Source organism: Pleurodeles waltl, chromosome 6, assembly GCF_031143425.1.
Source record: "Pleurodeles waltl isolate 20211129_DDA chromosome 6, aPleWal1.hap1.20221129, whole genome shotgun sequence".
Classification (NCBI taxonomy): domain Eukaryota; kingdom Metazoa; phylum Chordata; class Amphibia; order Caudata; family Salamandridae; genus Pleurodeles; species Pleurodeles waltl.
The window spans coordinates 683081430-683097413 of NC_090445.1; the positions used below are offsets into that span (position 1 = coordinate 683081430).

General features: G+C 43.2%; 1 gene segment (V, D, J or C); it reads right to left on the minus strand.

The window, feature by feature from the left end:
* LOC138300150 (T cell receptor delta constant-like) overlaps window positions 1-15651 on the minus strand; it is a 276372-nt gene extending 260721 nt beyond the window's left edge. Inside the window, 1 exon segment of the C gene segment in view lies at window positions 15462-15651. Within this exon segment, the coding sequence occupies window positions 15462-15507 (46 nt within the window).
* Between the last annotated feature and the right edge of the window lie 333 nt (window positions 15652-15984).

Consider the following 15984-nt stretch of genomic DNA (forward strand, 5'->3'; position numbering starts at 1 on the left):
CCCAGAGGCCCTGAATAAGTGTGACTCCAGCAGCGGATGGCCTAGTACCCAGGGAAAGGTTCCTCTCATCTCCTGCCTGTGGGGTGGGATAGAGAGGGTTGGTTGAAGGGTAGAGAAGGGTTTGGGCCCTCAGGGTCTGCAAGTACAGCAACCATTGACCTGCTGGATATCAGTGCACCACATTAGGGTGCTTGGAGTGAGTGTGTGTGAGTGCATGCTATACAAGTCTGCCTCATATCCATGGCACTGCACTGCGGTATGGAGTGCATGTATGGAGTGCATGTGTGGGAGTAACTCTCTGTGATCAATTGTACCGCACAGCAGAGTTGTCATATACTTTTTTCCTTGCTAAGAGATTTTCACAATTTATGTTGTTTTTTGCCTGTGCAGCCTAGGGCCACAAGACTATTTAAAAGTATTCTAAATATCTGTGTGTACACATTGCTGCTATAGTTGTGAACCTGGGTGCACCATATAACTTTGTGGTATTGAACTGGATTAATTGTGAGGGCGGGTCTAGGGCTGACAACGAGTTTGCACTGCATGGCGGAGTTTGGAGGGAAAGTAGTATTTTCTGGCCATGTGTACATATTGCTGATGTCGTTTTAACACGGTTGGGCCTAGTACTTCTAGTGTTTTTTCTGGAGGTGGTTTATGCCCAGAAGTACATGATGTACATGTCATGGTAATTAATGTGTGTGTTGAATACAAATTTTCTTTACAGTAAAGTGGGGTATTATGCAGTGCAGCTGGTTAAGCTTCACTAAGCAATACATTTACGTTGCCTCCAATAAGGCCTTTGGATTCATACAAATAAAACCCTATCTCAGTCCTTGTAGCGTGGCACAGAGCAGTCAGGCTTTACTAGAGGAATATGTGTTGAGCATTTCAGAGTAACCACATGGACGATTAGGAATTGAAAAAACTTGAAAGAAAATTGACACCAATTTATACAAATAAAGCAGATTTTTTTTGTAATTTTAAACCCTAAAATTAAAACAATTGGATGAGTATAAACAGAGATATGGATTTTTAAAGCAACAATAAATCAGTGCATTTCACTCTTTCAAAAGGATACATTTGCGTCAATGGGAAAACACACTAATGACACTTGGTCACTTGGGTGCCGAGTTCAGTGGAAACCACTGGGTGGTAATGATAGACCTGGCATCCTTGGTGTGGTCTCCCCTAACTTTTTGTCTCTACTTCCCAGGTTGTTGCTGTGTGCTGGACTCTGTTTTTGCTGTTTTGTTACTCTGGACACTTTACCACTGCTGACCAGTGCTAAAGAGCAAGTGCTCCCTATGTGAAATTGTATGTGTAATTGGCTTTTCCATAATTGGCATATTAGATTTACTAGTAAGTCCCTAGTAAAGTGCACTAGAGGTGCCCAGGCCGTGTAAATCAAATGCTGCTTGTGGTCCCGCAGCACTGATTGTGCCACCCACATGAATAGCTGTGTAAATACGGCTCTGACCTACCTGCCACTGCAGTGTCTGTGTGCAGTTTTTAAACTGACAAATCAACTTGGCAAGTGTACCCACTTGCCTGGCCCACACCTTCCCTTTTTACACATGTAAGGCACCCCTAAAGTAGGCCCTAGGTAACCCCATGGGCAGGGTGTAGTGTATGTTAAAGGTAGGACATGTACTTGTGTGTTTTTACTTGTCCGAACAGTAAAATACTGCCAAATTTGGCACCATTGTTGCTCCCTTAACAGAGTTAACTTCTAAGAAGCAACCAAAGAAAGTGATCTGGACTGAGTCTTGACAGAAAATGTTTGATGCCCTGAAGGCAGCCATTTGCAGGACACCCGTGCAGAAGGAACCTGACTTCTCTCAAGAATTTGTTGTGCAGACTGATGCTTCAGAGCATGGTATAGGAGAAGTGCTGTCACAGCTAAACGAAGAGGGCCTAGATCAACCTGTAGCCTTCATCAGCAGGAGGTTACTTCCCAGGGAACGTAGTTGGAGTGAAATTGAGCATGAAGCTTTTGCTGTGATCTGGGCGCTGAAGAAGCTGAGACCCTATTTGTTTGGGACTTACGTGCGGATTCAGACCAACCACAAGCCCCTCAGATGGTTAATACAGATGAGAGGTGAAAATCCACAACTGAGGTGGTCATTTCCCTACAGGGCATGAACTTTACGCTGGAACACCGTCCTGGCACAGAACACACCAATGCTGATGGTCTGTCCAGGTTCTTCTACCTTAGTGAAGAGAACACCCAGGAGGGTGGGTAGTTCTCCCCACTTTCAGCTGGGGAGCACACTTGTTAGGCATGGCATCCTTTGCCTGGTCTCCCCTAACATTTTGCCTCTACTTCCAAGGATGTTGCTGTGTGCTGGACTCTGTTTTTGCTGTTTTTGTTATTCTTGACACTTTACCACTGATGACCAGTGCTAAAGTGCAAGTGCTCCCTATGTGAAATTATATGTTTAATTGGCTTTTCCATAATTGGCATATTTGATTTACTAGTAAGTCTCTAGTAATGTGCACTAGATGTGCCCAGGGCCTGTAAATCAAATGCTACTAGTGGGCCTGCAGCGCTGATTGTGCCACCCACATGAGTAGCCCTGTGAACATGGCTCTGACCTACCTGCCACTGCAGTGTCTGTGTATGCAGTCTTTAAACTGCCAATTCGACTTGGCAAGTGTACCCACTTGCCAGGTCCAAACCTTCCCATGTTATACATGTAAGTTACCTTTAAAGTAGGTAAAGTAGCCCCATATGCAGGGTGCAGTGTATGTTAAAGGTAGGACATGTACTTGTGTGTTTTTACATGTCCCAACAGTGAAATACTGCCAAATTTGGTTCTCTCTGTTGCAAGGCCTATCTCTCCCATTGGTTAACATGGGGTCTGCCTTTAAATAGCCCTAGAGTGCATTTTCCCTTTGACAGCGGATAGAAATGTGGAGTTTGGGGTCCCTGAACTCACAAGTCAAAAATACACCATTTAGTGAAGGTGGTTTTTAGGTTGTTAGTTTTAAAATGCCACTTTTAGAAAGTAGGCATTTTATTGCTTAACCTATTGGATGTCCTGGGTGAGCTGGTCTCGCCAGGCACACGGTTGCCGTGTGCCTGGGATGAGACCAGCTCGTCCTGCATCTGGCCCACGGGGAAAGCGCTAGCGCTCCCCCTGTGGGCCTCCCTCCCACAGCCCCCAGTCGGGGAGGGAAGGGGAATCGCTTCCCTTCTAGCCCCGACCCCCCTCACACCCTCAGTGACCACTGTTGACGTCTGCCCGCAAATCGCTCACTGACCTCATCAGAGGTCACCTCGGATCGTGCTGGAAGCCCCAGAAGAGAAATGCTTTAGCATTTCTCTTTCGTCCGGGAGGTGGGGTGGGAGAGACATGAAAGGTAAGGAAAGAGCTTTCCTTTCCTTTCATGTCTCTCACAGCATTTCTGCTGCCCAATCGTGATGCGATTGGGCAGCAGAAATGCCCACTAGACACCAGGGATATATATTTTTTTGTACATTTCAATAAGGGGAGCGGCTCCTTGGGCAAGGGCCGCTCCCCAGGGGGCCAATTGAATTTTAGGCCATTTCTGCCCCCCCCCCGGGGGCAGATCAGCCTAATACAATTAGGCTGATCTGTCCCCGGGGGTGGCAGAAAAACACTAGACACCAGGGATAATTATTTTTTGTTCATTTTTATTTTTTTATGTGTGGGGAGTGACGCCTTAGGCAAAGGTCGCTCCCAAGGGGACAAATTATTTTTAGGCCATTTCTGCTCCCCCTGGGGGCAGATCGGCCTAATATGCCCCCAGGGGGGGCAAAAAACCCTTAGACACCAGGGATAAAAAAAAAATTGTTTATTTATTTTTTAATGCGTGGCAAGCGACCCCTTAGGCAAGGGTCATTCCCCGGGGGGGGGGGCAAATTATTTTTAGGCCACTTCTGACCCCCTGGGAGCAGATAGGCCAATCTTCCCCCAGGGGGGACAGAAACCACTAGACACCAGGGATTTATTTTTTATACTTACGCATAATGGGAGCGGCCCATTGGGCAAGGGCTGCTCCCCAGGAGGGGGCAAAATATTTTTAGGCCATTTCTGCCCCCGGGGGGCAGAAAACCCCTAGACACCAGGGATAAAACATTTTTTTTTTTGTATATGTGGGAAGCGACCCCTTAGGCAAGGGTCGCTCTCCGGGTGCCAAATTTTTTTTTAGGCCATGTATGCCCCCTCCAGAGGCAGATCGGCCTAATATAATTAGGCCGATCTGCCCCCAGGGGGGGCAGAAAAATCTAGACAACAGGTATATACATATTTTTTAATTTACTTTATGTTTTTATGTATGGGGAGCGACCCATTAGGCAATGGTGGCTCCCCTGGGGGGGGGAATTTTATTTAGGCCATTTCTGCCCCCCTTGGGGGCAGATCAGATTATTTTTGTTAGGCTAATCTGCCCCTAAGGGGTAGAAAGCACTAGACACCAGGGATAGGTGTGTGTGTGTATGAGTGTGTTTTGTTAGGGGGGCAGCCCCTTGGGCAAGGGTCCCTCCCCATGAGGACGCATTACTGTTGCCCATATCTGCCCCCAAGGGGGGACAGAAAGCCCACCAGAAACCAGGGAAGATTTTTTTTTCTAAATAAGGCGGTGGGGGTATGGCCATACCCCCACCCCAAATAAATGGGGCCAAAATTGTTCTGCCCACCAGTGGGAAGGTTGGGCAATTACCCCCATCCACACCCCAGGGGGGCAGAAAGTCTACTAGATGCCAGGAAATCATTTTAAAAAAATAGTGGGATGGTGGCTACCAATCAGTATGGGCCTGGATATGCCCCCACACCAACTGAAGAGGGTAACAGACTTTCAGCTCTCTGCTGTACACTAAAACATCTTACCCCACGGCAAGCAAGAAGACATTTGATTTTTTGGGGTTTCTGTTTTACATTTGAGCCATGAGAGCTTGGTAACTCTCAAAATCTTCCCACTTGGAATTGTGAGGGCTGTACTTTTTTTTACTTTGGAACGCTGTCATGTAGAAAAATGCACAAGACCTAGACACATCTGAAAACTACACATCTGCTTGACTCCAGGATGGTGTGCTTCACATGCACCTCGCACCATTTTCTTACCCACAATGCCCTGCAAGCCTCCAACTTTGCTGGAAATCACACATTTTTCCCATATTTTTGTGATGGAACCTTCCGGAATCTGCAGGAATCCACAAAATTCCTACCACCCAACATTGTCTCATCTATACCGATAAAAATTCTGCTGCACTTGTCAGCCTAAAAATGTTTTTTTTCAAACTGCCCTTTTGGACCCGCTTTGGTTCCCCTCAATTTCAACATGTTTTTGGCTCTTCCCTGTCACAGGCACTTGGCCCACCTACACAAATAAGGTGTAATTTTTACAGCGAGACTGAGGGGAACGTCGGGTAGTAGGGAATTTGTCCTGGTGCGATGATCCCACACAGAAATGTGGGAAAAATGTAATTTTGTAGCTAAAGTTGAGGTTTGCTGAGGATTCTGAGTAAGATAACATTGGGGGATCCACGCAAGTCACACCTCCCTGGACTCCCTCGGTGTCTAGTTTTCAGAAATGTCTGGGTTTGGTAGCTTTCCCTAGATGGCTGCTGAGCCCAGGACCAAAAACGCAGGTGCCCCCGCAAAAACAGGTAGTTTTGTATTTTATAATTTTGATATGTTCAGAGACTGTTTTGGGGCATTTCCTATCGCGAGCACTAGGCCTACCCACACAAGTGAGGTACCATTTTTATTGGGAGGCTGGGGGGAAGTAAATTTGTGGCTCCTCTCAGATTCCAGAACTTTCTGTCACCGAAATCTGAGGAAAAACTGTTTTTTGGCCAATGTTTGAGGTTTGCAAAGGATTCTGGGTAACAGAACCTGGTGAGAGCCCCACAAGTCACCCCATCTTGGATTCCTCTAGGTGTCTAGTTTTTAAAAATGCACAAGTTTGGTAGGTTTCCCTAGGTGCCAGCTACGCTAGAGGCCAAAATCCACAGCTAGGCACTTTGCAGAAAACAGCTCTGCTTTCTTTGGGAAAATGTGAAGTGTCCACGTTGTGTTTTGGGGAATTTCCTGTCGCAGTTGCTAGGCCTTCTCACAAAAGTGAGGTACCATTTTTATCGGGAGACATGGGGGAACGCTGGGTGGAAGGAAATTTGTCGCTCCTCTCAGATTCCAGAACTTTGTGTCACCAAAATGTGAGGAAAAAGTGTTTTTGAGGCCAAATTTTGAGGTTTGCAAAGGATTCTGGGTAACAGAACCTCGTGAGAGCCCCACAAGTCATCCCATCTTGGATTCCCCCAGGTGTCTAGTTGTCAAAAATGTGCAGTTTTGGTAGGTTTCTCTGGGTGCCGGCTGAGCTAGAGGCCAAAATCCACAGCTAAGGACTTTGCAAAAAACAGCTCTGTTTTCTTTGGGAAAATGTGATGTGTCCACGTTGTGTTTTGGGGCATTTCCTGTCCCCGGCGCTAGGCCTATCCACACAAGTGAGGTACCATTTTTATCGGGAGACTTAGGGGAACGCTGGTTGGAAGGAAATATGTGGCTCCTCTCAGATTCCAGAACTTTCTGTCACCGAAATATGAGGAAAAAGTGTTTTTTGGGCCAAATTTCGAGGTTTGCAAAGGATGATGGGTAACAGAACCTGGTGAGAGCCCCACAAGTCAGCCCATCTTGGATTCCCGTAGGTGTCTAGTTTTAAAAATGTGCAGGTTTGGTAGGTTTCCCTAGGTGCCAGCTGAGCTAGAGGCCAAAATCTACAGCTAGGCACTTTGAAAAATACACATCAGATTTCAATGTAAAAATGTGATGTGTCCATGTTGCATTTCCTGTTGCGAGCATTAGGCCTACCCACACAAGTGAGGTACCATTTTTATTGGGAGACTTGGGGGAATACAGAATAGCAAAACATGTGTTATTGCCCCTTTCTTTCTCTACATTATTTCCTTCCAAATGTAAGACAGTGTGTAAAAAAGATGTCTATTTGAGAAATGGCCTGTAATTCACATGCTAGTATGGGCACCCTGAAATTCAGAGATGTGCAAATAACCACTGCTTATCAACACCTTATCTTGTGCCCATTTTGGAAATGCAAAGGTTTTCTTGATACCTATTTTTCACTCTTTATGTTTCAGTAAATGATTAGCTGTATACCCAGTATAGAATGAAAACCCATTGCAAGGTGCAGCTCATTTATTGGCTCTGGGTACCTAGGGTTCTTGATGAACCTACAAGCCCTATATATCCCTGTAACCAGCAGAGTCCAGCAGACATAATGGTATATTGCTTTAAAAAATCTGACATCGCAGGACAAAGTTACAGAGTAAAACATGGAGAAAAATTGATGTTCAGTACTGCCTGGGCCTAAGATTAATTCCATTTACTCACAAGGAATTTTAATGCTCCTTGTTGTATCTTAGCTACTATATTTTTCACTCTCAGCCATTGAGATTTATAACTGTTTGGGGCCAAGCCTGATGCTTGTTATTGGATGGGGACATTAAGGGCCATTATTTCGTGGGTCTATTTCAACTACTTCATGAGCTCATTAGGACTCATTGCTCTCTGGGACTATTTAGTTTTATTCCTTCAAAGTGACTAAGGGCCTGATTTAGAGTTCAGCGGGTCGTATACTCTGTCACAAACGTGACGGATAGCCGGTCTGCTGTATTACAAGGGCATTATATCCAATGGCACCTGTAATATGGTGGACAGGATATCGCTCGCGGAACTCTAAATCAGGCCCTAAGATCCTTGTGAGAAAATGCTCTTTTTTGCGTGGTCACCCCCCATTTTACTCTTATTTTATTGCTGGCTTTTAGCCTCTGCACACTGGTACACTGCTGTTTAATGTCTAATGTATGCACTCTGACCCCTAATCCATCTAAAGATTGGCTAATCCCTGATTGGTGTATTTAAGGTTTTTTTTCAATGTTGACATTTTCTGACTACATCTTCCAGCCCTCTCCAGGTTCGTGCTGCACATCCCATCTTGGTCTGCCTGACTCGTGTAAATGAGGCTAGATGCTTGAGGTAGGCGCTTTTCTGCAAAACAGATTCTGGCCTGGTGTAGCCATAAATGTCACCACAAGAGACTGAAGCAACACTACACAATGGGTGATAGCGCACTTTGCTGCATGTCGTGATTACCTGTTCTGAGGGTGGTCACCAGTATGAATCAGGTTGTACTTGAATGTGCTGAGTGTGGGGTGCTCTATATTATCTGTGGTGGTGCATTATGGTGATTGTGTGGTTCAATACGCAGTAGGTAATGCTTCACAGAGTAGCACTTGGTATAATGATCATGGTGTAAGTTTGGGATTTTTAAAATTGGTATGTAGTCTCCTTATCTCATTGTTGCTTTTATGTTTGACATTCAAAGGAGGGCGAGACGAGCCAATGCTATTGTTAAACTTGTTTTATCTAGCAGAAAGTGAGGAATTATTTGTCTCAATATTTTCAAGACTTTTCTACATGGGTTTTAAAATATTCAGAAACATAATCAAAATTTCGCTGTTACTTTCTGGTATGTTATTATATCCAAAACTCGGTTACTCAAGTCCCTGGGACATGCTCGACTGCGCAAACGCTCAATGCCAAGTAAGCTATTCTGGCTTATACTGTATAATATAATAGTTAGGAGGAGTGAAGAGTGCTGCCAACAATTACTACTTGCTATCAGACCATAAAGTGCACACATATTTATTGTATCTATTATAACAATCTATTAAAACATAAAACACGCAGAAAATATACATTTCTCTTGCAGCAGTTATATTAATAATCTGTATCACAGTTTGTAATCGCGAGTTGGTCTACTTCGTACCACATTCTTTTCAGTTAATTTTTAAATAGTTCAAGTGCCAAAGTGTCATTGGGCAGTCAGTGTTCATGTGGACAAAACAAAAATATGTAAATCTAATCTTACAGATGATGCTCATTGCGCAATCCAAAGTGACCCAGAATAAAGATGAAAATTATATAGCAGGCAAGAAAATCAGAAATAGAGCTGATAGAGCCGTGGAGCCAACACGTTTCATAGTGTCCTGGGGCTTTCTTCGGACTCTCGGATTCTCTAAAAAACAGAAATTTGCAACTAACCTGTGTGCTTTGTGTATTAAATATTATTGTGATAACATTTTGAATTAATATAATTTGAAACCACATAAATAAAAAAATCAGTCAACATTACATTTATTGACGTGTGGTGGACAGCCATTCAGACTGGACACCCCTAGAAATATACGGCCCCCATAAGAACAGAGAGCAAAACAGGCATATATATATTCAATGCAGTCTGTCACATGACAACTGAAAAGGAGGATGTATGAATCCAAGAACATCATAATACAATTTCTCTTATATCAGAATCGCTAGTGAACAACAACAGAATGCAGAAAAATGTATAAAAACGTATAACAGTCAGACGTTCGATTAAGTATCCCACATGAGTGCAATCCAAGATAGCGATATAAGTATAATTATTCGAAAGTCAATCATGGGTTTGGATTGTGGTGGGATACAGAGAGTAGAGAGCGGTTAAAAAGCGGGACAATGCACCATTCTTTAGGGTGAAATGGTACGTGGTAGATATAGCGTGTGCACAACCTTAGGAAGTGTCAACTTTGGAAACATTGATACTTTGGGTCTGCTTCAGTGCAGTGTACGTGTGCCGGGAAATAGATGGAAATATCCAATAAACCAGTGGCTCAGAAAGGGTGCCAGAAATGTAGTAATGTTTGTCACATATCAGGCAGACGTGACTGGCTCTGCCTCAGTCCAACCAGTCATTCTCAGACCCATCCCCTGTAGGAAGTTCTCTCCCTTTCCAATATGCCTTTCACTTGACAGAGTTAGTTGGTTGTTTCCATACAGGTAGTGCAGCTAATGCATGTGTTGCACAGGTCTTGGTGGGTACTGCAGACTTTCCAGCTGCCCACCCCTCTTGTCCTGGGAGTTCAGAAAAGATGGGAACTCATTAGGGCTCCAAAAAGAGCACTTTTATGTATTCTATCGTATGGTATAAGGGAAGTGCCCCCGAAAAGTGCTTGTTGTCTGCATCTTAGTATACGAATTCCATGGAGACGTCTCAGCCATTTGTCACTCTAAAGATAAAAGTATCAGTGCCATTCAGAGTCTTACCAGTGGAAGCGCTGCTTGATTTGAAAACACCGCTGAGTGTATTCAGACTGGTCGCAGCCTCTCTGCAGGTTCTTGTCGGGCTCCGCTGTGCGCCTGCAGCACTGTGCATCCTGCAGGGCGCAGTAATAGAGCCCCGCGTCCGCCATTTCCGCTCTCTGAATCTCCAGGGTGCAGCGGTTGTTGGCTGTGTCTGTCTTGCCCCGGTACCTGTCCTCGAAGCCGGGGCCGTAGAAATCCACCTCGCGGAAGACCCACAGCATACCATTCTCGGGGTCGTCTTTGTACCAGAACATCCAGAATTCCACCATGACGCCTTTCTTGATGCTGCACTGGAAGGTGACCTCTCCTCCGATGGGCACTGAGAGCTCGGTCTGAAACTGTTCCGCCACCGCCTGCGAGTCCTCTGGCAGCTGGCCCTCCGCCCCTGCGGAAAAACAAAGGAGACGGGTCACTCCTGGCGATTAAGCAACATTTTCAATCGCTCGAAGAGTTCTTAGATCGGCGCTACGGACTTGCTACATCTGCAAGGGACTGCTGATACGGAGTTGAGTTTAAGAGGACATAGGAGTTTTACTTTCCGTAGCGCCTAGTAGAAGTAGAAACGCCTTATGTGTGTCAGCACATATTGCCAGGGGGCTAATACACACAAACAGCAGGGGTCCGATCGTAGTTGGATCCGCGCTGTACTCACATATATGCTAACCTAAGTTATAGTAGTTAAATAAACCACTTCCTGCAGTTAAGGTCTTCTACCCCTTTCTACTTTTCTCATGTAACGCTTCCTATATGTATGTTTTATTGACTTAGTCCTCGGCTCTGTCTTTAATCTGGCTTTATGGTTGATTCCTGCCCTGTTTCCTCCCCAGATGTTTTGAATTATGCTCTTGATTTCCCAAGCAAATCCCGAGTTTTCTATGGAAGACTGTGTTGTCTTCCCCAAGACTGTGTTGTTGGGGTTCCCCAAGTCTCGCCCAGTCCCTCATTATCCTAGGTCTACATGTAGACTGTGTTTGCCTCCACTGCTGCATTCGTAGCATGGGACAGTCTGACAGTGACTGTCAAGAGAGGTGGATGACCCAACAAATTTACAGGGAGAGCCGAGCCAGATGACTGGCATGGTTATAAAAGCCAAACCATGGAAATCTTTGGCAAGCAAATCATGCAAGAAACATCATGTTAAAATATGATAGGCTATTCAAAATTCAAATAAAGTTTTATCTTTAACATACAGAAGATGTTTCACCTCAGTACAGCACAATATCATTCCATTGAGGGGTATTTGTTAAAACGTATAGTTTTTAAAGATGACCTTAAAAACACTAATGCCCCCACGCCCTCACAACAATGCCACTAATGAAATCAGAGGGAAGTGAATTTTCATGATCGCCATACATTTGGCCCAGATTCGTACTATAAATGGAGCAACATTATAGTTTATTAAATCAAACACAAGAGAGCATGCATTCCTCCATATCTGAAGAAAAAGGAAGCTCAGTGAAATAAAATAATTGTGTAGCCCTTTGGTCAAGAAGTGAAGCTAATATTGATCTTAGGCTTTCTGGTTTCACATTGTGCAATTCATAGACTATGTGGATATTTCTTTTTATTGCCCATCTTACATCAAATTACACTGCTTTGTGTTTAATTCTTGGTGTATGAGGTGCCAGGGAGCATCCACTTGAAAGCTTGGTTTCTTTAGGGCTTGAAGATCTAAGAAGACCTCGAGCTGAACCGGAGCTAGGATTCTTGCACAAACCAGACTCGAGCACTCAGTGGATCACCCACCTTTAGATATCAGTTACTAATTATTGGCATTGCTTAGCTTAAACATTCGATATCTAGTCTGCTCTTTATGTTCTGTTGCATTTGGGACTATTTTATTAATGCAAAATTCATCCTCATGTCCATTTTGGATGCAAGGGTGTATTGGGTGCTAAGAAATTAAACTAAATGGCGAGAGTAAATTGGGGGAAAATCCCACCCAGATTGCCCTCACTATTCTGTGTTGTTGTATTTAGTGCTATTTTTAGGATAACATGCTTTCTTGCATTCATTTTTAAGCACAGGGGCATTTTGGTACTAAAAAATAGTGCTAAATGCTGAATTACCCTTCTTATGTAATTCTGCTTAATCTTGCAAAAGTTGTAGGTAATTCCCTGTTGTTTGCTACACAGAATTATGCGTGTCACGCCCATCCCTGGGAAAGACACTTCATGAAAACAGTTCTAGTGTTAAAGAACACAACTCTGAGGATTATGTTGTAGTATTAATGCACCTTTTTTAGAGGGGTTCAGTTGTGGTTCCAAAGTTGAGACGTCTATTACAGAGCTGAGGAATTTGATGCTACGTGGGGAAACCTGTAGTAAAGCTAATGATCCCTTCTCAAACTTAAGAACCATCTTTTGTAGGCGAATGACCTATTTTGGAGTAAATAAATCCTTCATGCAACTGAGGTATCATTTGTAGAGTTGAGGAGCTAGTTGTACTTTTAGGGATCCAGTTACAAATCTGAAAAATCTTTGTAATGTTCCAGAAACCATGATAGAGTTCAGGGACCGATTTTAAAACTTCTAACATATTTGTTTACAGTTTTACCAACACACTTTTTTATGAAATTCAGAATGCGTTATGCTAATCCCTGTTGTTTCAGGCTGAATCAATGCAAAGTCGAGATCTCTTATCACTGCAAGGTGATTGCTGATGACAAAGAGTCTCATTTGCCTCTGAGCGCTTTAACTGAGGTAAGGTCGCTACTGTACTTGATGGTAATCTATACCCTCAAAGGATGTTGTATGGGAGCGCTATGCCTCTATCTCACTGTGTCTCTGAGAACACAGTAGTAAGTTGCCGTGTCAGTTAGTTGGGCGTCCATTATCGTCAATGGAAAGGTCTTTAAGAGTCGGTCCACTTGAGCTGCAAATCTATGACGGAATCTCAGTTCCAACTCATCCCCCTTTGAGGAGTCGTGCAGGATGAACCGTGGTGCCCTGTTTAAGGCATGCCTGTACCACATCAGTGTGGGGAATCCAGAATCATAGGTGCAGTTCAAGGTCACAGACTTGCCCTCCTTCACTTTGACTTCAGATTCAGGATGGACGGAGGACTGCCCTTGACTCCTGCCTTTGAAAGATCAATAACAGTATTAATCATTTGACCTCTTATATGTCATGTTTAGACTTTTTTGAGATATTCTATTTAAGGTGTAAGTACAAACACAATATTATTCTGTTCAATCAAGTTAGTATCTGCAGTGATGTAAAAAACAAATGCATCTGATGAAATGATTATCAAGTGTCACCTCGTCCCTCATTCTTCTAGGTCTACGGCTGAACTGAGCTGTGGACTGAGACGGAGCGGGGCTAGAGGAAAATTTATGCATCACCTATATCACAAAAGGGAACAGTTAGAGGGTTGAATAGGGATGTTCTTGATTGAAAGTCAGCTGACTCTGGATAAGACAGGAATGCTCAGAGCTACAATTGCGATGAAGTTGCATGTCCATGGTTGTAGAGAACAATGACCAGGAGATGGGAATCCACGCAGAAGAAACATTGTGGTGTTAATCCACGCAGAAGAAACATTGTGGTGTTAAAATCAATTTCTGACCCAGTAACAATCACCTGCATACTATCCACGTGCTATTATGTAAAGAGTTTAGAAGCTGACTCGTACGGGCTTAAAGACCTCCCTTTTAAACATACAGCCGATGAGAGATTTGTTATGAGTATTCAGCTAAAGTAATCTAGTAGTTTTTAGATTGTAGAGCATTTTCAAATCATTTTATTCTTCTACAGGATCTTCAAGTCTAAAGTAAGTTCCTCAACGTTTCCACCCGACCTGTAACTCTCTTGGTCTGGTTGGGAAATGTATTGATTTATACATATGATGAGCCTTGTGCATTTGTGTTTGTGGTTTGAGTTCTTGAGTTTTGATATTGTGTAATCAAAAGCTGTTGATTTCTGAGGTTGGCATTGCTTTACCTCTCCTTGGCTTTTTTGTGCTGCACTATAGCCTAAACTAACCCACTGTGCTCACTGCTTTCGATACTTAAAGGGACTGGTGGGTGAGGAATGAATGTGCAATAAAAATCAACCTATGTACCTCGCTGTTTTGGGCTTCAATTACTTAATACCATACTCTCAAAATTAAATTCTAAATTTAAACTGTTAACATAGCTTCACATTGTTTGTGGCTGTTCTTTACATTCTCTTCTTGTTTAGTTGTATTTAAGATAAAAATAAATTAGAAAAAGTGAACCCATAGTCTACTCGATCTCTGCAGTTTAGGAAGCTAACATCTCTAAAATAGCCTTATAAAATTAACTCAAACAAGTTAAAAATAGATCTTGAGTCTCTCAATACCTACTTCTAGTACACAGATCAGTATTCAATAAGTTCTGGTGTAATTCAATGCATTTGTATGAATATTGTACTCAGAAATATCATTTGTCATAAATAGCGTGTCCAAAATATCCAATTGAATGTAGATTCTTAATTATTAACTCCAGTGGGCCGATAGTTTTGTAGCCTATATTTAGGACACAATATTTACATCAAACAATATTTTGAAAATGATATGCTGGCACCACACCTCAAGGGCACCTTCAGGTTAGCATTACATTCATAATTACAATTTCAAGGTTTATCGGGTTTCCTTGATGCCATTCTTAACAGTTCGTAGCTGGACGTCAGACTCTAAGCACTAGTAATGGCCACAAAGAAATAGGGTTGAAAAATACCAGATGTAGGAGAGTGCACTATAATCCCAATCTCTGCATCGTGACACCCAAGGAGCAGATGGCCCAATTTAATTTTAGCACAAAAAGAGGAACCGAAAGAAGATTATTTTACATGAGTAACGCCCTGAAGCCATTTTGTCAGACACGTTTTCAACATTTAACTATTTAATAAAAATACATAAAAGCAGTTTAATCAACATCATGGTTAAATTCTTCATCCAGCATCTCTGAAATACCCTGGCGCATTCAACCCCTTCAAGGTAGCTTTCGTTTGTAAAGAAACCAATACACGGTGCCAATACAAATTACAAATTCACTTAGCTTGTTTTGGGCTGATTGCTAAAAGTCGGCATCCACTGGGGCCTTATTTAGAGTTCGGAGTTAACGGAAAAAAATCCAACTGTCGGAGCATAATGCAAAGGCTACTTCACCAGCCTAATTTCCTACATCATACTATCCGTAGGGTGGAGCACATTCTTTCAGTCACTTTATTTGTCTACTTATTTAATATTTCCTTCATAAATTGAAATGTTTTCTATTAGAACCCAATTCTAAATCAGTCTGGAGTTATCTGTAGCAAACACAAAATGGCGTCTTACCCCAAAATGCCACCAATGTCACCGTAATTGTCCAGATAGTGTCCATCGTTGGTCCACCCAATAGGCCTGCAGAGCACTTAATTGCCACTGAGAGTTTGTGTTTCCACCTTTCATAAACTGGAGGATGTAGGATTGAAAGCGTGGTTGCTGCGTGCGCAGTGTGTAGTGCAAAGACGGAGCTCCACCTGGAGATGAGTCGTGAGTAAGATCTAAAGAGAGAACGGTTATGTAAGTCTTGAACATGGTGCACCCAGCACTCGGGAGGAAGTGGCATGTGATTCACTGTATCTGCCCTGTAAAAAACACAAACCAGGTGGCTGTGGTCTCAGATGCAGACTGGTATATATGTAAGTATACAGTTTTTTAGGTCTGACTTTATCTAATACCCGTTGATAAATAATATTCTTATCATAGAGGCTTTCAGCTCGCCCTCTTCTTCGATTGGTCTGTTGGGCCAACCACGTCTTACTGGGGCAGTGGGTCAGCCTACCTCAACCACTGGCTACACCGTGAGTGACGCATT